General features: G+C 37.5%; 1 protein-coding gene across 1 annotated transcript; it reads right to left on the bottom strand.

The window, feature by feature from the left end:
- Nucleotides 1-19816: 19816 nt before the first annotated feature.
- LOC148023039 (KRR1 family protein) lies at nucleotides 19817-22139 on the bottom strand. Its single transcript, XM_087696040.1, has one exon. The coding sequence runs from the start codon at nucleotides 22057-22059 to the stop codon at nucleotides 20029-20031; it is 2031 nt and encodes a 676-aa protein (XP_087552166.1). The 5' UTR covers nucleotides 22060-22139; the 3' UTR covers nucleotides 19817-20028.
- Nucleotides 22140-23600: the final 1461 nt, after the last annotated feature.

Raw genomic sequence — 23600 nt, 5'->3', positions numbered from 1 at the left:
AGGTGCTATGGGAAAGGCCATGGGTGCCACCAAAACGTTGTGGGTTACGCCCGGTCTCCAAGGTAGGAGGGGAGTTGGCCTCATGGGGAGGGACATGCTCCTTGGGCTGAGCCGAGGAGGGTGCGATGGAGAGGATGAGGGTGCCCATGCACTCTATGAGTAATTCCATCTTGGCCATCAGCTCAGAATGGCGGTGATCTTGGCGGGTTTCCATCTCCCTATGGCGTTGTTCCATCTCTTGATGTCATTCAGCATGACGGGTCTCATGTTGGCATAGGGTTTGGTTGAGCATAGATAAGCAGTCCGTCTCGGGGGTACCCTCTTCAAACATGTCTTCACGATCCTCCTAGGCTGAGCTAGGATCGTTCATTGAGGCACAGGAGTCCCTTATTTCACACTGGAAGTCCTCTTGGGCCTTTGCTTTACCCTTGTGGCCTGCCATCCCAAGTGTAGTCCACCAGACCCTTTGTTATAGAAATGACAATATCTTGAGCTAAGAAGCTTCGATAGCCAAAATTTTTGATTCAAATTAAAGCTCTTGATCCCCTCTATATGGCTATGTAAAAATATCTCTGACAATAAATGATTAGGACTTTGCTGTAAATGACTTTTGTGGGCTAACTGTGTAGGACTGCTGCCTGTCCCACAATACCTCTGAGCGCAAAATTGGGCGTATCTCCCAAATCTTAAGGCGGAATTGGGAGCTTTTTGGCTCAGATTGAAGGGGACGATGCCCTCTTTGAATCAAGATATGGGGTTTGTTCTCAATCACACAAGAAGGCTTTACTTTAATTGACTTTTGCGGGCTGACTGTGTAGGATTGGTTGTCTACAATACCCTGCCCATCACTGCATACATCCACCATACATTCATTATACATCCATCAAGTCATACAGTTGCTGTCCATACATGTGCAAATAGTGCAATTCTTGCAAATCCTTCATAATTATTTCATGTTGCATTGGCTACCACAAACACTAGCACTTTGATGGTTGCAAGATACTTGAATTTGCGAAGGATATTCCCATTATTATGATGTCGGCAACAGAAAATATGCCCATGATGGTGAATTCAATTTCTCTTGGGACTGTGGAATTCTTGCTCATTCCATTATCACAAGACAAGCTCAAAAATATTTGGCAACATGTTGTTCGAAAGGCATTGGACTCAAGAGATACATTACTACCAGGTTTTCTTGAAATAGGAAACAGACCTACAGAGTTCCATCAGGCAGACATCTGAAGTGAATGAGGAGGAGAAAGTGTCTGGTAAAACTGCCTCTTTAGTTACTGAAGTGCCAAGTGCTCAATGCTTTGTACTTTCTGCCCCAAATGAGAAATTTGTTGCATCATCAACCCCTCAGTTGGACCATCAAAGAATGGGCCTTGACTGAAGCTGTCCACTGACGAGTCTTCCCAATCACTTGACTCTATGCAAGCTAGTATCCATAAAGAAACAGATTGTGATTTCTTTGGTCATGGGAAGCAAGAAAAGAAGACATCAACAAGTAGCTTCTCTACTGCATAGGCTCGCAGTCTTCATCCGTGGACAAGAGTTCAGAGTGTGAGTTGAGTCAAGATTTGAAATCTGATGTTACAGAATTTGAGGCTGATAGCATCAGTCACAACTTGCAAAACCAAAACCTCGCAAGGTTAACCCTACCATTGTGCCCAAAGAGCTAGATTCTCATGTTTCTAGCCAACACAATGCTCAACAAAGCAGAAGTAATACTTCCCTCACCCCTCAACCAGTGTCATCAAAGTTCACTTACATGTACGATCAACAAGATCACGTATGGCAGGCAAATGGTAATTGGGGTTATCAACCCTGGAGTTATCCTGCCCAGAATCCTAGCTTGAGTCAAGAAGAAGTATGGGTCGCAAAGGCACGTGCTTGGGCTGCATCAAAGGCAGCTCAAGATGAATCAAAGCCTACTCAGCCGGGAGCAGTTACCCCTCAAACCTATCCAGATTATGCTCATAAGAGGGAACCTCAGGCACTTGATTCAGATGATGGTTAGCCATCCTCAATTCAATCTGAAGCCCAAGAAGCAAGCTCAGTGGTTTAAAATTAGAGCATCTCAAACGAAGGTCAAAGTGTGCCAATAAAACCATCAAATCAGCTTACTCAAGGAATGACAAGTTTAGATCACTGTGCACATTAGATAACTCAACCATTGGAGCCATTGGAGAAAAATACTGTGTCAGAGACTGGGCAATCACAACTAAGCGATAGGCACTCTGTTTCTAGCAGCTACATAGGGGACTCCACTTCAAGATTTGGAATAGACAGTGCAAACACAGGTCCCCCAGGTACTGACAGACTTGATTTTACATCCCAAGGCACTTTGGCACCATCTGTAAGCCTCCCTTTCAATCAACAGCCAACCAGTTTAATCACACAAAGTTAGGCATCCCCACATGTTTCTTTACCACGCTTCACGTACCCTGAGCAGCCAAGTACACTGGGCTATGAGCTTCATCAACACATCAAGTTCCTCCAAGCTACTCGCAACCCCCCCCCCCCCCCAATAGCATCTTACACCACATTCCCAGTCATTACCACACATACAGTCGCCATTGCTATAGGCCAACAAGTGCAGTAGCAACATCCACAAGGGTTTTTCCCAGCATCGGTGACATGCTCCTCCTGAATTGAACCCGAGCTAATCAAGTACTGCAGTGATGTGGCCATGGCAGATTCTTCTCGCCTTCCTGCTTCTGTCAACCCTGGTGCATTGCAAGGTCCTCACAAACGTGGACAACAAGAGCAAAAAATTCCAATAACGAGAAGCCACTGACGATTAGCTCCCTTACCCTGTCCTGGATGGAGTTCACAAAAGCTGAAAGCAATATGAATGACTTGGTTTTTGAATACCAACAGTATCAGGATGCTAGTTCAGATATTGAAGTGGATTATGAGGTGAGGATATTTTTTTGGTTTGGCACTCTGGCAAGAGCAGTCCTTTCTTGTGCTCAATTTGGGCAGAAGAATGACCCCATTGATGCTTCAATGGCAAACACAACTGCCTACTTCAATCCAAAATTAGGTGGGTTGGATTCCAGCTTCTAGGGTTCCTCAGAGAGCAATCTGAAGCTCAAGTCTCCATTGTTGGCACGGCCTGCTGTGCACAGTTGCGCCCTCTCATTCCCAGGTGCACGTGCCCAAGCTATGGCTCCTCCGATGCCGATGAACGAGATAAGTGCTGGGGCCCCGCTTTTCTTTCCAGCATTGGTAAGGTTTATCAAGAAGTTTTGTAGCAGATATCTTTGATTAACGAAGCTAGAGCTGGGTCAAAGAGAGAAGATAGTGGTGGCAATGCAAAAGCAGCACCAGCAGGATCAGTGCAGTCAACTGCGAAGGTACTACTGCGAGAGAAGGCGAGGATGATCTTTGCAATGCAGAAGCAGCACCAGCAGGATCAGGCACAGTCAACTGTGAAGGTACTACTGCGAGAGAAGGTAAGGATTATCTTGAAGTTTGTCCTGCAGTGCAGTATGTAAATCCAGTGTCTATACATGATGGCACAAGTTCTCATTGGTGTTCAGAGCCTGAATATTTTCCTGTAATGACTAGTGGAGATGGACTTCATCGTCAAGCTAGCCGAGATGAGAGTGCAGTAGCTAACTTCTTCTCAACAAGGGCTCCACGTCTTGCTCACTGTACACATGTTTCACAGGTTGACCTTGAGGGAGACTGCCAGGACAGTGCAAGCTCTGAGGATCTTGCAGGCTACTCACGTGGCCTGAAACTTGCCAAAATGGTGCTCTACGTCTTGTATATGACGTCTAGGATCCCTTACACAAGCCATTGCTCCAGGAAGATGAAGATCTTGAAGGCAAAAGAATGAAGTTGTTAGCATAGGTCTACCATGGAAGCTTGAAAGAGAGCTTGGGAAGAGGAAAGGAAAGGCCTCTCTTCAAAAGTAACCCTGACTTAAGCCATCCCTAACTACTGTTACCACTCTTTTTACCAAAATACCTTCAAAATTGGCCTGAGCTTGCAAAACGAGCTGCCATCTTTGTCTGTCTGCCTCCATTTTTGGTCCAAGCTCCATTTAAGACTCCAAGAAAGGCTACCATGGTCTGTGTGGTCTTCAAGAAAGCTATCATTAATGCTCCTACCTGCAGTCCTTGTGGTCCATAGATCTTTGGAAACTCCCCTACTACTCCCTGTACCTGTGTACCTGTGACTCAAAATTCCATGTGACAAGAAAGTTGTAACTCGGTAAAATGAGGGACTAACTAAGACCAAGAACCTATGCTCTGATACCAACTGTATTGAAGGAGACCTAGGAGAGAGAAGGAGAGAAGGGAGAGACTGCAGAGAGGAGAGAGAAAGAGGAAGAAGATGAAAGAAGAAGAGAGAGAAAGAAATAAAAATAGAGAGAAAGACATAAAAATAGAGAGAAAGAGGAGGGAAGCCATGAAAGCTGGAAGGAAGGAGAAAAGAGACTTGATTATTGATAAAATTGATGCCCTAATTGGGTCTCTCAACACCTTATATACCCTATCAGTATAACTGGGTATTCCCATGCTAATCCATGTCCTACCCGTCTATCCCCACTCTTTTACAGCTGTTGCCTTGCTACTTTTTTCCATTTCTAATTTAAGCCTTCTCTTTGAATCAATTTTTAGAAATGTGGCCTTTTTTACTGCAATGCTAGTACTCTTTTTTGTTACCAAAATTTTGTTGCCTATTAGAATATGAAACTTTTCCTCTTTGACTCCCCCTTCCTTAGGACTATCCTCCTCTAATTTGCTGTGTATCATAACCTTGACCATGACCACCACCTTAGCCTCTACCATGATCTCTATCTCTCCTAATAGAGTAAAACACCTATTCATACTTATTTTTACTTTGAGAAGAAGAGGAATCCAACCAAGGTTCTTCTTCTCAAGTATCAACATAGAAATCAAGTCTACAAAATCAAGGATATCATCCCTCATGTTCATAGATGACCTGAAGCTCTTATATTCATCTCCAAGTCCATCTAAGCATGTAGAAAAAGAAACTATTTTTATAAAAAAATTGGCCTCTATCTCTCTTCTTGTATTCTTGAGTGAGCTTCCTCTTATGTTGTATGGTGTGTGTGGTGCAGTAGCTCAACCAAGTCCCCCCACCATGCGATTCATAACATGGTATCAAAGTGGCACCACTAAGAGGTTGATTTCAAAGGCTGAAGTGAAGGAGAAGAAGGTTTCCAGTAAACAAGCAACAAGTAAAAAGCTCTCTCATTTTGTCACTCTTTCTCTTGGATAGTGCCATTGGAGGCACCAGAATCAGGGCAAAGAAAAAATATAAAATTATTGTGAGATTTGGTATGCAAGCAGAGCATTGTATATTGTGTAGACAAGCTTATCCATTGTTTTTTTTGCCATTTGAGGCCGTCTCGAAATCCCGATTTTAGATCTGCAAGGTTGCAGACAATAATTTCAAGGTATACTATGATTTTGATTATGTCGATCAAAAGTGGGTGTATAGGTTACACATTTTAAATCTATGAGTTCTAAGGTGTTTTCTTGGAAGAAAACACAAATTTTATATACTAGGAGGTTGCAAATTACATATACTATTGAATAGTGTGAGTGAAAAAAGCTACTTGGTGTGTTATTGTGCATTTATTGTGAAAGATTGCAAAAGACTTGATTGCTATTTTATATCAATTTTTTTATAATGACAGAGAACAATGAAAATCCCATCCATGAGAAGCTAGACGACAAGAACAGTTATCCATCATGAAAGTTTTGTGTGTTGAACTTCCTTATTGGGAAAGGTCTTTATAAGTTCGTTTCAAGTGAAGAAAATGAATTAGAGCAAAGTAATCCTACTATGACTACAAAAAAATTAAATTTGTGCAAAGAATGGAATTCAAAAGACAAAAATGTGATATATTGTTTATCTCCAGTCATTGATAATACCATGCTAGGATATATCTAAAATGTAGAAACTTCATATCTAGCTTGGACAATATTTGATAATATGTTTTCAGTAAATACAAAGGCACAAGAGATTCAAATCAAGCAAGAGTTGAATAGTTTGAAGAAAGGAAAGATATCTGTAAATGAGTATGTTTTAAAAGTGAGAAGCATTGCAAATACTTCGGGTGGCCTAAAAATTAGAAGGCATGGAAATCATTTTTTACTTCTGTGTATATACAGAAGTCATTTTCAAATTTTGATGAGTTGGTCTCTCTCATGATTATAAAAGAGATCAACATAAAGGGTGAATCATGTGAAAGAAGTGGTGAACATGTTTAAGCATTTTACTTAAGTCCAAGAAGAGGATGTGGTAGATCCTCTTCAAGAGGCCGTGGTATGGGATATGCTAGTAAGTGAAATGTAGATTTCAGGAGACCATGGAAACTTTTGAGGTAGGGGGAGCCCTAGAGGAAGAAGTGAATGGTAAAATAGACGCTCCAGCAATTCTAGTGTTAAAACAAGTCATGTTGCAATCTAGTGTTATACTAGGAAGGATAATATCCGCAATGGTAAATTACAGCAAGGAGACTATGCATCGTCTTCACAACAAAACGAAGACAAAAATGAGCATTTGTTTGTTATACAACATATTATGAATGCTATTATAGGAAAGGGAACACATGACGATGTATGGTATGTTGATTCAACTGTATCTAATCATATGATCAACCATGCTAAATGGTTTGGAGAGATGCAAGATTTATAAAATCCAAGTTATATATAGACAGATAATGATTCATGCCACCCAATTTCATGCATTGAAAAAGTTTCCTTATCCTTGCACGATAATCAGACAAAGAGTCTATCAAATGTATTGCATGTGCCATACATCACAAAGAATTGAGTGTTTTTTTGCCAAATGATAGAGCAAGGGCTACATGTTTGATTTAATGCAAAAGGTTTTTTTGTGAAAGACTTTAATGATAAGTGTAGGTTGGCCACAAAAGTAGAGTTGGTCACATGTTCACTTTAGATATTGGAACTCTTGCTATGAATGTTGTTATATATGCTAAAGGAAAAGGAGTGGTTGCACATATTGAAATATGGCACAAATGTATTGGACATGAAAATGTGCAAAGGTTGAAATGTAGTCTAAAGGATTAGTTACAGGGTTTCCTGCTTTTAGAGTTGCCAAATTTCATAAAGTGTGTGAAGCATATGTAAGTTTGGTAAGCAAGCAAGATGACCTTTTTCTGCATGATAGAGATGTGAGCAAGAATATACTTGATGTTGTGCATACAAATGTTTGGGGATCTACATAAAACATATCTCTTGGTAGTAGCAAATATTTTGTCACATTTATTGATAATTATTCAAGAAACTGGGTGTATTTCATAAAGGAAAAGAGTGATGTGTTTGAGCACTTCAAACCTTTGAAGGCTGCTATTGAAACAAAAATAGAATTGAAAGTTAAAGTGCTTGAGGTTATATGGAGGGGAAGAGTACCTCTCTAATGATTTTAATGAGTTCTTGAGGTCTCATGGAATAAAGAGACTAATTACTTTGCAAGTATACTCCATAACAAAACGAGGTTGTAAAAATAAAAAATAGGCATATTGCAAAAGTTACACATGCATTGATGGTTGAAAAGAATTTTTTTTAATATTTTTTGTTTGAAGTTGTGCATACTATCCTCTATAATATGAACAGAACACCCACAACTATAAATCATGCAATGATCCACAAAGTATACTTTATCGCTAAGAAGCCAAATGTGTCCACTTGAACGTGTTTGGTTGTATTGTATATCTTCATTTTCTAGATAGGCTGTGTGAAAAAAGCTTGATCTAAAGGCTGAAACATATATTTTCATTGGATACTCTTTAGAGTAGAAAGGGTATCACTATTATAACCCTATCACAAGTGAGTTCAGAGTGAGCAAAGATATTATTATTTATAAGACAAGCTTAGTGGTATGCATCTAGTGATGGTGATGCATTGGATGATGATAATCTGATGATGATCGTAATAGTTATGTACAAATAGAAAAGTAAGAATCATGGAGACTTAGTGGACCAAAAACATCATTTGGTACTACATCTACAATTAGCCCTTGATTTGGGAGACTAAAAAGTAACCCCACATCTTCATGTGTATCTACAAGTATTGAGGTAAAGGCAAAGGAAAGAAGAAAGTATCAGATGGTAATGATGCATCTAATAGTCATTTGTGGTTTGATGGAGATTCGAGTGGTTCATAGGGTTTGGATGATGAGCTTGGTATTCCTTCAGTCATCAAGACACTATGTCTACAAAGAGCACATAATAATGTAAAGGCTTCACTAAGTGATCCAGTGGTACACATGTCTAGGAGGGTCAAATACCCTATTAAAAGATTTGGTTTTCAAGGTTATGGATCTCACCATTATGCTTATATGGTAAAGGTGGTTAAGGATGTTGACCCCACTTTTTTTGAGGATATTGTTGTTCATGCTCATTGGGATCCAGCAATGGATGAGGAGATGGCTACATTAGAGACCAACAAGACTTAGGATCTAGTACCATTACCTAAGGGTAAGAAAGTAATATGACTGTAAGTGGGTCTATAGATTTAAGCGTAAATCACATGGATCTATCAACAAGTATAAGGCTATGCTCAAACATATGGCATAGATTATGAAGAGACACTCAGTTCAGTTGCTAGGATAGCAACTATTAAATATATGGTTGCTTTAGCAGCAACCAAAGGTTGAAATTTGTATCAGCAAATGGATGTGAAGTATGCCTTCTTACATGATGAATTACAAGAAGAGGTTTATATGGAGCATCTAGCAAGTTATGAGGATATAGAGCATCCCACATATGTGTGCAGGTTAAAGAAGACACTCTATGGATTAAAGCAAGCACCTAGAGAATGGTCTGACAAGATTAGAGAGTATCTTCTCAACTTTGACTTTTATGTTTCTAATGTTGATTACTCACTTTATGAAAGAAAGGGAGATGTAAGTTTAGTTATCATTGTTATCTATGTGTATGACTTGATTATTACAAGTGATAGCGATAGTGGGATCACTCAAGTCAAGGACCATTTTAAAAAGAAGTTTGAGATGAAGGATTTGGGTGAGCTAGGTACTTTCTTGATATTGAGGTGATTAGATGTGATGATGGTATTGAGCTCATTAGCATTAGCAACATAAAAGCCAATGTTGATAAGATCAAAGAGTGATCTTATCAACATTGGCTTTTATGTTTCTAGTGTTGGTCGCTCACTTTATGTAAGAAAGAAGGATGCAAGTTTAGTTATCATAGTCATCTATGTAGATGACTTGATTATTACAAGTGACAATGACAGTGGGATCGCTAAAGTTAAGGACCATTTGAAGAAGAAGTTTGAGATAAAGGATTTGGGTGAGTTAAGTGCTTTCTTGGTATTAAGGTGATCAGATGTGATGATGGTATATGGCTATCCCAAAGGTAATATGGCTTGGATATGTTATCCAAGTATGGTATGATAGCATATAAGTCTCTTATAGTGCCATTGGAGCAAAATGTGAAGTTAAATGGTGATAGTGGGGATGAGATAGAAGACCCTATTATGACGATAGTAGGAAGTTTGATTTACATTACTATCACAAGGCCAGACTTGAGTTATTTTGTTGACCTTATCAATCAATTTATACAAATGCCTAGAAAGTCTCATTTAGATGCAGTTAGATGTATATTGAGGTATGTGAATTTCACTTTGCATTATGAAATTTTTTATGAAGAAGATAAGGATATACAGGTGTTTGGATACACAAATCCAGATTAGACTAGTAGCATGTATGATAGATCTACCAGTGGATTTATGTTTTCCCTTGATAATGCAACAATTACATGGAGTAGCAAAAAGTAACCTACAATTTTTTCAATCGAGTATACAGAGGATGAGTACATGGGTGCTACTATGATAGTATGTGAGGTTTTATGGCTACAAAATTTATCCGGTGATTTGGATGTGTAGGGAGATGGTCCAGTTGTCATTCATTGTGACAAAATGAGCAACATATAGTTAGCTAGGAACCCAATGTTCCATGCTAGGGCAAAACAAATTGAGATGCATTACCTTTTTGTGAGAGAGAAGGTTGTTGTAGGAGAGATTAACTTGGTATATGTCAACACATAAGATCAAATAGATGGCATTTCCACAAAGGCATTGGGTGTAGAGAAGCTTACTTGGAGTTGCAAAGATACAGCTTAAGGGGGAGTATTGAGATGGCAATCTCAACACATGCGAACATTGATGATGGACCGCCTAGTTAAATGGATCCATAGGTCTACACTTAGCACATCGGTTGTCATTATGATCCTCACATGGCCACTAACTTATCACTTATTATATTTGATTTGTTGCACCTACCTACAACTAACATAGTTATAGTGCCAGTCAATTAGTATAGTTAGTTATGCATTGTTTGACTTAGTAGGCCACTTTCCTTTAAGTTGGATCTTATCTATACTTTTTATTGTGTGTAAAAGAAGAAGAAGAAACCACTAAGAAAACTTTTTAGCCTCCATATTGTGTTCTTGAGTGAGCTTCCTCTTGTGTGTATGGTGTGTGTTTGGCGATGCAACAACTCAAAAAAGTCCCCCCACCACACGTGATTTGTGACAGGTGATACAATTGCCTATATTAAGAGGGCTATGAATGAATTCATAGAGTACAAGGACCAAAGATATCTAGGGTTATTCTTGCTTGAGCTCAAACTACATAGAGAGACCCTCCTAAGGGAGATGAGAGTAGCACTTGGAAACCTACCAGAACAAAGGGTGCTCATAAATTTCCTCACCACAATGAACACTAAAGTATCACCCTCTCTCTCAATGATGAACTCTCCACATCCAAGTAGGTTGCAGAATAAACCTTCCACATCCAAGTGTGAGTCACCTTTTTTACAGTCACCTTGGAGCAAGCTAGAGCCCTACATTAAGCAAGGCATCCTCAATCCCCAAGATGATGACCCCACTAGCACCGCTACTAAGAAGTTCAACCCATTGTCACCTATCACAAAGATGCACATTGAGATACTTCATTCTCCCTATATTGGAGCATATGTCGCAACACCCTATGAAATTGTGAGATGAATTTTTAGGATTTCTTTTTTTTTTCTTTCATCTTTTCTTCATTATAGGTTTCTACAATTTATTTCGCTTCTAGCCATACTCTGATTGTACTTTATTACAAGACACCACTTCAAGCGTTTTTTGTGATTAGGTTTGGGCCTTATGTAAACGTGTGTGTGTGTGTGCGTGCGTGCGTGCGTGCGTGTGCGCGTGCGCATGCACAATTGCAATAAGTTTATAGCAATGCCTTTTTTGTTTAAACATATGTATACAACAAGAACTTTTTGCCCAAAATTATGTAGATTATGACTTCTTTTTCTCGTGCAAATAATGAATTCTAGTAACAAATCATGGAATTTGGGGTGGGCAGTAGTAGATTGCATAAAATAATATTGACATGATAGCAAGATGATTGAAGTAAATGAATTTGTCAATCCTAGGTTCTCCAATTGTGGAAAGCACCTTGAAAATGAAAAATTGGAGATCAATAATATGGCTCTTACATATAAGGATGATAAATCCAACCTTAGTGTAAATAATTTCCCATACAAAGAGAATTTTTTCATTACAAATAGCATGAATGGTATTTCAATTGATTCTATGACAATATGTCAACCTACATTATGTAGTACAACCTCATAATAAGATGTGATATCATGAGTACGAATCATTAGGGCCAAAAATGCTTCAAAAAATGTACTTTTGTTAATCATGGGATTGAAAAAAGGGCCAAAGAGAGTTTGCCATGTGTGCAAGAATATGGTATTCTTGCCTCCTCTTTTTTGGAGATAGTAGAGTCCACTTTATGTCTCTCCTCCTTTTTAGCCAAAATCTCCAAAGTCTAACATGTTTTGATTGTCGTAAAGTCCTTATTTACTTATAAAATCTGACAAAGGACATGATAAAGATTCTATAAAGTTAATAATGGCTTTTTTGAAATTTGAGAGCTTTTTGGCACCCAATATATTTTCATTAGTCTTCTTAATATTCATTTTTAGCTCATTCACCTTTCTCGATGAGCTTCTTTCCCTAGTATTCAATCTACATATATGGCATCTAGAAGGTGCGCTTCTCGTTTAATAATCTCTTATATTGTCTATAGCCAGGGAGCTAATGAAAATTAGGAGCCAAAAACCTTTAGCATAAACAATTGGGTTACCATGCTGTCCTCTTGCAAGGGCTCTCATAAGGCAAAAAGAAGAAAACAAGAGGATATAAAACATCACTAGAAGGAATGTATCATTGCTTTCAATATTATGCTTAAAGGGTGGTTTGTTAAAGTGCAACATGTTTACATAGCCAACGATATGCACTTGCCTCCAAACAAATGTGTTTTCCAAGAAACACATTGTAAGTCTTGATTTGATAATATATGTAATATTTTTTTCATTTAAGCAAGCACTAATAACAATTTATTGGTTGTCGACATATTTCCATCAACAAGTACTGAATGGCAACCTGTGGAAAGCTTAAGTGGAACCTTCCATGTGATTCATAAGGTGTTCATAGACATTATTTATGTTGATCAGACTATGGGTTCTTTTAGTGAGAGAAGGGTTTTAATAAATTATGCGTATTATGTGGTTCCCTCTAGAGCAGGTACATATGGACATATCAAGGATTTGCCATTGCCAAGTTTTTCATCTCTAAATTGGGAGATCCCTAATAAGGAAATAATGCACAATTTTAAATTCAAAATATGTCATGATATTCAAAAGTCCATGACAGCTGAAAGGATCTCAAGAAGAATACGCCTATCATGGTTTATACACTTGCATATCTTTGTGGCATGCTTCAAAATAGCACATTTACAAAGGACAAAGGTATCTTGCCTAAGTAGAAATTTTGCAAAAGAGGAACTAGACAACATTATAGGAACTTTGAAATTCTAAAGAGTATGACCATAAGGGCAATACCATGAGATGTATTGTGTGTCCCCAATCCTTATCTTTGTCTTACAACATCACACGTCAAACTCTTGCTTTGGGATTCGTTTATAAGAGATACAAACTTAAACTAGGCATTTGGATTCTGATACAAATTGCATGCATTTTAAACTTAAGGTGCAAGTTATAACACATGAAGAAGAAAATGAGATAAATATCACTTCCAATTGGAGTCTAAAGGATGTAAGGGACACCTTAGAGTTAAACAATACATCCCCTGGATATAAGTTTAAAGTGAATTGTAAAACAATTGGAAAAAGAGCTAAATGCTCTTTCTCTTATAAGAGTTGTTTGCCTTCCACAATTTTTTGTTTTAAGACATAAATATAAAAATATTTATTACATTTACACATGATAAAAATATTTTTATTAAATGAAGAGTTACAAAATTGAAGTGAAGATGTACGAGGATGCAAAATAACAAAGGAGATTCCTTCAAGTTTTTGTTTGCATCTATTTATCTTCTTCTATCTCTGACACCTTCTCATTCTTTGGCATTATAACTTCTTCATTGCTTTCTACAAAGATCTCTAGTCTCCTCATGATGGCTTTTTTCTTTGGTTGCTCAACAAATTTGGCTTTAACAAGTACTCTCTTCTCTTTAGGGGTTAAAGAGGAGACGGATGAAACTTCATGGGAGAAAGTATTGGCATTCCTTGCAACAAGTTGGTAAACTGAAAAAGGGTCCCTCAAAAAACAAACAATATGAAAAAGAGTTACATTCACCCCATGTGTATCGAGTATCTTTGAATCTATTGTCTTATACAGACATTTGAAATCGCTCTCCATCCATAAGTATGTGTATCACTTTGCCATGGTACTTTTTGCTAGAGAAAGTTATACGATTTTCAGAATCAGCAAATATTCTTATATGTGGTATCCAAGAAGGTAGTCATCACAAGCCTGCTAGCACTACAAATGGAAATATGTAACTAAAATAGACAAATAAATAAAATAAAAATTAATTAAAAATCAAGAAGTATTCCATTCAACGCACATTTTTTCTTTGCCATGTATACCACTTAGAGAGTTCATGAGGATAATTTCTCTAGTGAGTATATCCGATGTAAGGAAAAAAATATGGCAGTTTGTGATGGAATCAAAAGCTTTGAAAAACATTGCTATGTTTGAGCCAGATCTTGAAAATAATTCCATTGATAATAGTGGATCAACAATAAATATACTTTTAGAGATTTCATGGCTAAGAGAAGTAATCAATGCCCTAAAGCCAATAGCAAAAATAAAGGTGTTATTTACACAATCAACGGCACAATCATTCTATATACTAATAATTTTGAGAGTCAATATATCTTACCTTATGCAACAATAAACTACAGAATTTGACAGTTGAATATCCTTTTTAACTAGCATGGACTTATCATCAAGGGATATGCTAAGATAGTTCTCTTCCTCAAAAGTGCAAGAAATATTGGCAACCATTTATCCATCCACCTCACCTATCCTCTTATAATTAACACGGCCAAGCACAATGAGTTTTCTCTTGTGAACATCATCCTTGATTTCTATGACCTCTTGCGTTTTTTCTTCTTGCAAAAACTCTTATTGGGATGCAGTCCCCGTTGGGTATAGATGTGTCACATCCTCAATCTTTGGCCCCTTTCACTTTCTTAGACAATTTTGAAGGAATGTTAAGGATCTGAAAGGATTTTTTATCAATAGTAGCCAAGGGCCTCAATACATTGGCAGACCTGTACCTAATTCTACTAACCATACTAAAATATTTGTTCATCAAGATGATCCTATGAGCATGAGTAGCAACAATGTAAGCATCATTCATAAAGTCAATAACAAAGTCTTCAACTACCTCCTGAAGACAAAGAATTGCTACAAGTTGCCACTTCTTTTAGTTGCAAGTCAATTTAAGTTGGCACTCTTGATAATCTATCTCAGAAATATCCTTGACAACTTTAATAAAAGTTGTCTTTGGAATGACATGCTGTGTAGCTCTTTGGGGTAGCTCTTTGGGCCGTCCTTATCTCACTAAAATACTTCTGCATATAGTAAAACCTAGATCTTCTCTTTCTCCTTGGCATGGAGGAAGGCTCACTTCCTTGAGCAAAAGAGGATCTAGGTTGACATGTTGGCTGATCATGTGCTCTAGGGGAAATTGGAACCTTAGCAAGTGTAGGAGAGGACTGTCCAGCAAGATCATAGGGTTTGTCATTAACCGCATGGACCTTGCCTTAGGTAGGAGGAGAAGACATAGTCTCTGCACTTGATTGCTTTGATTGCAAGGTAGGAGAGACTGGGGAAAACTAGGTGTAGGAGGGATCCCAGGAGGGACAGCAACTTGTGGAACCTCTGATGGCCTTGCCTCTTGTTCATTATCCTTGCTCTCTATGTAAACTTTCCTTGTTGTCTGCTTTGTCCTTGCCCATCACTGCCTAATAGAAAATGACAAGAATAGCAATCCAAAAAATTTTGTTGGAGGTATCTTCGATATGACACACAGAGGATAAGTTGATATGATGCGAGAGCAGCAAAGCCAAATCTACGTAGGGTCCTATTTACGTCGTATCGTGGAGCAGCTAATACAATGCAAGCGCGACAAAGCGTAATCTCGGCACGATCCTTTTCACTTAGTATCATGGAGGAGTTGATATGGCATGAGAGTAGCAAAGTGAAATCTCCACAAGGGTCCTCACTCCGTTTCATGGAGGAGCCAATAGGCATGCACAAAGGACAACCCCCCCTATTCGAGTCATTTTGTGATTTTCTATTTTTTGTGAGACCTTACATCTATCCAAAAAAAATTAAAAATTCATAAATATATTAGACTTTGAAAAAAAATAAGAAATTTTTAAAGAAAATTTTCGCTTATTTTCTATTTTAAAATAATTTTTAATCCAAAAAAATACCTAAATGATCAAAAAATCACAAATAAATCACAAAAAATAGTCCATCACACAATGGTGCAAATAGGAGGGTTGGGAATCACCCAACCCCTATTCATGTCGTTGTGTGATGGCCTTATTTTTTTTGCTTTTTTTATCATTTGTAGTTCTTTTTGGCTTAAAAGTAATTTTAAAATAGCAAATGAGCTCAAAAAAGTCTCAATTTTCTTTTACCTTTTTTTCAAAGCCTAAGAAATTTATGATAATTTTTTTAAAAAATTTGGATAGCTATAAGGTCTTACTAAAAATAAAGTTCATAACATTATCATAGAGTTACATGTGACCATTACTCTAAAGCTTTAAATTTTTTGGACTATTCCTTTGCTATTTTTTCTACCTATCATTACATAATTTGGATTCAAAAGAGACTATCTTTTTTAATAGATATTGCTTTAGTATACATTTACTATATAAATTTTATCTTCTTTAGGAGCTTTAAGAATATATAAAATATTTTGAATATGTATATATTTTTTAAATAATTTCTTTATTAATCATTATGTCAACTTGCTTTTTTTTTTAGAGAGTATCTTTTTGAAGAGTTACGGAATATATTTTATCTTTGCTAAATAATATATTATCCTTTTGAGCTATAAAAATATATTGAATAATTATATCTATTATCATATGTTTCAGTATTTATTATATAAAAGACTCTACTAATAATTTATTTATCTAACTCCGTTAACTTATTAAAAGTTGATGTTATTTCATATAGAGGACTTTGTATAACATCATATAATACTCTTTAAATCATTTTTTAAAAATAAATAAGATTGTGAATGCTATAGAGTAAAGGAGATCTATAATAACAATGATTATTTTGATGGACATTTTTTGTAAAATGTGAGATATATTACATTTAAAGAAAGATATACAAGGATAAGGTATCAATAATGTAGTAATGCTTTCAATCATAAAATCAATCTGCATTAGAATTAGAGTTCCAAGAGGAAGAAATAGAGTCAAATCCTTTCTATTTCTTCCTACAAATCAAGCGAATAGATCTTAAGTTATTACTAATATGATAACGTGAGTAGTATCATCCCATGACATCAAGCTACCATTTAGGTATTAAAATCTTATAGTACCATTAAGAATTGTAATCGAGGATATTGAAAATCGATAGTGCTCTTAAGAATCACAGTTGAGGGCATGATAAGAAAAAGACTCCTATGAGTTAATATCAAGTAAAAAGTTGTATCATTCATATTCTCTGAAGCATTCTACACACATGAAATCTTCTTAGTCCTAAAGTTGATATGATACACAATATCACTAATACTTTTATCTATTACTAGGTTAATGTTTTTTATATTTTAATAAACTAAAAATTGAATAATAAACATTTAAAAAAATAGAAGATTTACCAATAGTAGAAAGATTAATTGAATTAATGTTTCTATCTCTTAGAAATCAAAGTACTTCTTTTCTTTTAATTATAATATATTACCCTTGTCTTATCCATTAGTGATTGCTAAAAAGTTGATATTACAACATTGTATAATGAAGATATTCTATTTTCAAGTGCCAAGATCAGGGTGAAATTTTTCACTTTCTATTCTATTAGCTTGAGGTTCATCCTCTGTATGTCTATCCCTACCAATTTGTATCAACACCATGAGTTTGTTTTAACCATTTTCTTATTAATCAAATTGAAGAGATGTAAGAAAAAGCTTGGATTTGGTTGAAACAAAATCTTATAGAGCAGATGACTTAGGGAACAACATAAAGATGCGGCTTGGATGTCCCAACCTAGTTGGGTCTACTGAAAACTGATGAGCTAATCTCATTCATGGAGGACCTTATCTCTATAGCTCAATTAGCAAGCAAGTGGCGTTGGTCCTATGTGCAAAGACTTTTGATTGTTGATCACCTTCTCAAGATTTTGTGAAAGGAGATGAAGAGAGACCAATGTAGACTGCTAGTAAGAACTAGATGTAATTTTGGTGAGAAAATTTACGACAGAGTATAATCTGCTTTAAGAACTAATAAACAAAGAGAAGAGGAGAGAACAATAGTTTGAATGAACATAGACGAAAAACAAGTGTAATTTTGGTGGGAAATGTGATAGTAAAATATTTAACCATTCAAAAAGAAAGAATAATAACTAAAAAGTGACCCTTGATATGAGTTAATGTCCTTAGGTATTTAATGACTGACCTCTTAAATAAATAATATATTCTCTAATTAAATATGTCTAAATGGCCAAATTTGGAGGGCTCATACTTTTAAAACCTCAACTAATTAGTAACTTAATCATTTTCTTACAAGTGTCGTTTTTCAAACATTTTTGGTCCTAATGGATCTAATGTTATAAATATGCACAAACCAAATCTTGGAAGATAGGTTATTTGAAAGCCTATGGATTTGTCAATTGCAAAACAAGATTTGGCTTTCTTTCTACCTACTTAAAGAATAGAAGTAATAGGTGGAAAAAGAAAAGTCATTGAGTATTAATTGAGTTTTCTTTTTCCTTTTAATGCCTTGACAAACTCCCAAACATTAAGTACATGGTAGGAGTGCATTGCTAAAGCACTTTGTGCATGAGCTTAGTGCTTCAAGTTCGTAAAAGCTTATTGCTATCATACTACATTTTGCTACCTACTACATTGTGTTAATGCGATCAAACCAACCCGTGTTTTGTGCTAACATCAATATATTGCATTGCTTGTCTATGTTTTGCAGAATATGGCATTCACAGTGAATCTAATTTAAGCAATGATATTCAATGGTTCGCATTGTATGGAATGACCAACTTAGAAGTGATCCATATTTCATACCCTAACTTAGAAGTGGTTTTGTATTTCATACCCTATAGCCAATGATCGACTAGACATCGAACATTGTACAAAGCTCAAGTGCAAAATTTTCAATGGATATGCTCTTGAAGAAGCCTGTGAATAAAGGGGAGAGAGCATTAGCAACAAGTATCACTTTTAAGGCACTTTCTATGGTGCACACATCTCATCCATCAATCATCTTTGGTGAGTTTGAAGAAATTGAAATGGCACACATTTTTATATTGTATACTTGATATGCTTGCCTTGGTTGAATTGTCCATGCAATTAGAGTGGGCAAGGGTGGTACATTCCCAAATGCTTCAACCTATCAAGAAGTAAAAAAACCCTTGAAGGGTGTTGCATTTTTCTATGCTTCAACTCATCAAGCAAAGAATCAATTAAGGGTGTGTTTACAAGGGCTCACTCAAGAGTACCCTCAAGACATCAAGACTCATTTGAGGATATATTTATTTAAATAATTCATGGAGTCTCTTCCACCAAGTGGGACTTTTACCTGCATGAAACCACTTCACATTTTTCTTCATCAAAGGGAGAGACCACAAGAAGTGGTGCTTAAGAGGGAGCAACTAGTTCTCCCACCAGAAATATAACATACAGATCCAGGGGAGCACTTTGCGACCATTAATCTACTCCAAAGGTGTTTCTAGTGAACATATTTCAAATTTAACCAAAAAACGAAAAAAACTAGAACATTGCTTATACCCTATATTCGTAGGGTTGTTACAGGCAGGAGGCATAGAGAAAACAGGGATTCCATATTCACAATGATTCAAAAAAGAACAGGGTTATAGATGGGAATTCACCTTACAAAGATATGCTTGCATGCCAAAGAAAAGCAAACCAATGACCCTCAATGCTTGCATGAATTTCAAAGTTACTGAATATGTAAATACCAGGTACTGAAGCCAAAATACGAGTACTGAAGCCAAAATAAGAGTAACCAATCATAATTAGAGTAGATTAAAGCCAAACAGCTTCTTTAGTTCTACACATTGTGAATATTCACGTAATCTCAAGCTTGAACCAAACCAACAACCAAAATATCTAGTTTGAACTGAAATTTATTCACTCTCAGATGAATCCCCTTCAGTGCTCCTCCATTTAAGGTCTATTCAGAACATACATACAAGACACTGCATTTAAACGCCACAACGACATGCTAAGATCATCCAGGTTTTAAAAAGGTCAAACTTTCCATCTTAATCCACCTCCACAATCAAAAAGCACCCAAGAAAAAAGACTTAATCCTCAAGTAACAGCAATGCAGTTTTATGGTTGATAGCTTCTCATTTCCAAGTAGCATTAAAAGCTTTTATAATCCAAGAAGTTTGATACAGTATTCAGCCATGTCTTCGTTTTTTTGATGGCAAGGAAATCTTTCCGTAAGCTATCAGCCGGGACTCGGACAGTGATAAACCTTTCTTTCTTCTCTTCCTCTTCTTCTTAGAATAACCTTCAGCACCTTCTGCATTATCAACATTCAAATTTTTGACACTGGAAATGGATTGAGACATCTTCACACTGATATCCTTATTGGACTCTGTGTGATTGGCACCCTGTGAAGAAACATGCTGCCGCAGAGCTCTCTTTTTCCTAGCCTTTTGACTGCCTTGAAACCGCCACTTTGGTTTGAACTCTTCCGTGACATATGGAGCCAACTTCTTCAAGGAAACATACTGGTTCAATTCTTTGTCATCCGCTGATAATATCTCAGATGTAGTCAAGCCAAATGTATTGGGCTTTACTTGGCGATATTTGAATCGTGTAGGCAGGTCACCAATCACATCCTCATAGTCTAACTTATAATACTCTTCTAATTGTTTATCAAAAGCCAACTTCTCCCGTAAAGAAATCCTCGCTTTCCTTTTTCTCTTAGACAAACGTTCAGATGACTTGTTTTCTTCAGTGTTTCCTGCAGTTCCCTCAGAATCTTCATCTTCTTCAATTTCTGTGCTTCCCTCCAAATCCTCCTTTTCTTCATTTTGCTCGGAACCTCCTGTTTGTATCTCCTTTACTTTTGCATGGACAGAGACAAACCCAGACTTTCCTGTCTGCTCATCTTCATCCTCAACCCACCCTTTAGGCAAGCCAAGAAGTTCATCCTCTGCTTCAAAGTCTGGTTTTTCCATGTCTTCATAACCCTGAAAATTCTCGTCCACATCATCTGCTCCATAATATTCCTCTCCAAATGCTTCCCTCATTTTCCTATCATACTCTTCAGGATTGAAGTCCTCTTCAAGGTCCTCACTTTCAAATGACTGTAATAAAGTTGTATCAGATTCGTTTGCACCTGCCACAATCCTGATTTTTTCCAGCTTTTGCAGGATCTCTTTCTTCTTGATATTCTTGAGACGTTTAAGTTCTTGTTGCCTCTCAAAGGCAGCTTCAAACAACCTCTCCTTTTTCTTCATTCTCTTCAGCCTCCTTGAATCATCTTTCCTCCTCACAGAATCCTCAACAACTCTAGAATGACCCATCACCTGCCATCCATGATCTCCTTCATGCCGAAAATTGTACTCGGCCTCAAATCTGTCCTGCTTCTCAAGCTCCTCCTCATCCTCCCTTATATCACCCACAATCTCATCATATGACGGGATCCGATCATCATCAGGGACAATCCAGCTCTTCTTCCGCAAATATTCCTTCAAAAACTTTTCATTATCATCCAGCTTGTCATCCGCCCCAAAGTATTCTTCCAATCTCCGAGCAATGGCAGCATCTTCAGTCTGCTTCTCTTCTTCCCCCTCTTCTTCCAGCCCATTACCTATGTCAGATGATTTTTTCCTGAGCTTGAGAAACCCTGCGTCTTCCTCGTCATCTTCGGCCCCAGCTGCGCTTTGCAAAAACTCATCCTTCAAAGCCTGCTGCTCTTCAGCATAAGTGATAATCCCCTTCTTAATCTTACCGTCGATGAAATCAGGGCCGTTTTCAATAAGCTGATGTGCAAGGGCATCCTTGAGATAAACAGGCTTGGGCTTCTTCTTATGCTGCTTGTTTTCCTGTGATCGTCCCTCATTGGCATCATCTCCATCCTCTTCTTCCATGTCATCGAAGAACTTGGTCTCCTGCGAGTAGATGGAAGGGTCCCTGTTCTTGATTTTCGCCAGTGCTTCGAAGAACCGAGCCTCGGTCTGTGCGGGGAGGAGGCCGTTGTCATCATCGTCATCAGAGGATTCGTCTGAGGAGGCCACAAGCCCTTGCTTTTGAAGCTCTTGCAGCCTGTGCAGGGCCTCTCGCTTCTTGTTATGCTCGAGTCTGGCTGCATAAGCCTTGTTAACCTTCAATACTTCGCCTGCTCCTTCCTGTGCTTCCTCGTCATCCTCGTCGAGCGGGAGCTTATGCTGAGGCTGCCTGTTGCTTCTGGCGTTCATGCTCTCAGGTTCTAGTTAGGAAAGCACTCATCGGGAGAAGTTAACTGAAGGCTTATGACCTAATGCTAAGAAAAGCAAACAAAGAGGACCTAACACTCATTCATATGGTCGTGGACGATAGAAATCTGTATGTTACATATAGGATGAAAGGTTTTGGTAACTTTTCCATGTGACCAACAGGAGAAGCTTTTCCCCCCATAAGAGAGATGGTGCAAAGCGAGAGAGAGGAGGTGTTGTAGATTCAAACTCCATTTTTCCAAGAGAAAGAGGAGTAGAAGGAGGAGCAGGACTAGGAGGAAGAAGAGAAGAGTTTTGGTGTCATTACAGAGAAAGTGGCCAACCCTTGGCACATACCCCTGAAGCAACAACCCAATTGGTTTGGTATGTTGGTGCATGCGTGCAGGTTGACTATTCAAAATCCAAGCTAGGCGACTCAAGGGGTTACCATTTGCCTACATGCGAAGCTCATACCCTTAATGAGTGAAAGATGGGTTAAGTCATAAATTAAACTTTACCATATGGCAGCAATAAAAATGCATTACCAAAAACCCTTAGCACAAGAAGGTTGAGAACAATGAGAGAGAGAGAGAGAGAGAGATTGTGTGTGTGTGGTTGTTATTTACTAACATTTGCAAAAAGCCCAATATGGCATATGAAGCCAAGCATGTAATACAAGTTTAATGAAATCTCATCATACAATATACACAAACTTACAAAAGTGCATTTCTAAAGGGTAGTATGAAACTATGTAAATTATGATCAGAAAATGAAATGAAAATCAAAACTCAAGTTATGAAGCAAAGTAACCAATGATGATGGAAGGATCCAATATAATTCTCCCTCAATGAATATGGAATCACAAGACCTACCTAGCCTCTATTATCCATTTCATGGGCTATTGCAGTATTTGCTCCACTAGGTGAAAGGATAAGGTGTCTCATTGGACACCTTCTCTGGCAGGCAATGATGGTTTGGACCAATACATTGGTGGTAAGGGACCCAAGGGTTCTAGAGCTTTTTGTACCCTATGAAGAGACATGAGCACTCCAAGGTGGTACCTTGTGGTGATGAAGATCTCATCCAACCTAGGGATATTGTCACTTTGTTGAGGGATGGTAGCCATGCCACTTATCCCAATAAAGAATCTATTAGTGCTCTCTATCTAGGTGGATCCAAGAAGGATCCTCCTTTGCATCTCTAAAGCATCTCCTTATGTTAAGAGAAGAGCTTCTCAATCCTCCTTTACATCTCTAAAGCATCTCCTTATGTCAAGAGAAGAGCTTCTCAAGCATGGTAAGAACAATCCCAAGATACCTTAAGGTATATTCCATTGTTTAAGGTTTTGAACCCTTGATTAGAAACACTTGCACTAACCATTTAGCACTATAAAGGCAAGAAAAATTGTAATGCAAGGTTTTCGTCTTATTTAGACCACCTCATATATTTTCTTTTATTAGTGAGAGAGAAAGGAGGGACATTAATAAATAATAAATAATATGATCCATGAAATATTAAGTAGATAACATGCATTTGTTGATGAA

The sequence above is a fragment of the Lygodium microphyllum genome, chromosome 16 (assembly GCF_053477565.2).
Source record: "Lygodium microphyllum isolate KBCC chromosome 16, Lygodium_microphyllum_v1.1.10, whole genome shotgun sequence".
Taxonomy (NCBI): domain Eukaryota; kingdom Viridiplantae; phylum Streptophyta; class Polypodiopsida; order Schizaeales; family Lygodiaceae; genus Lygodium; species Lygodium microphyllum.
This window is presented reverse-complemented; position numbering and strand designations above follow the sequence as displayed.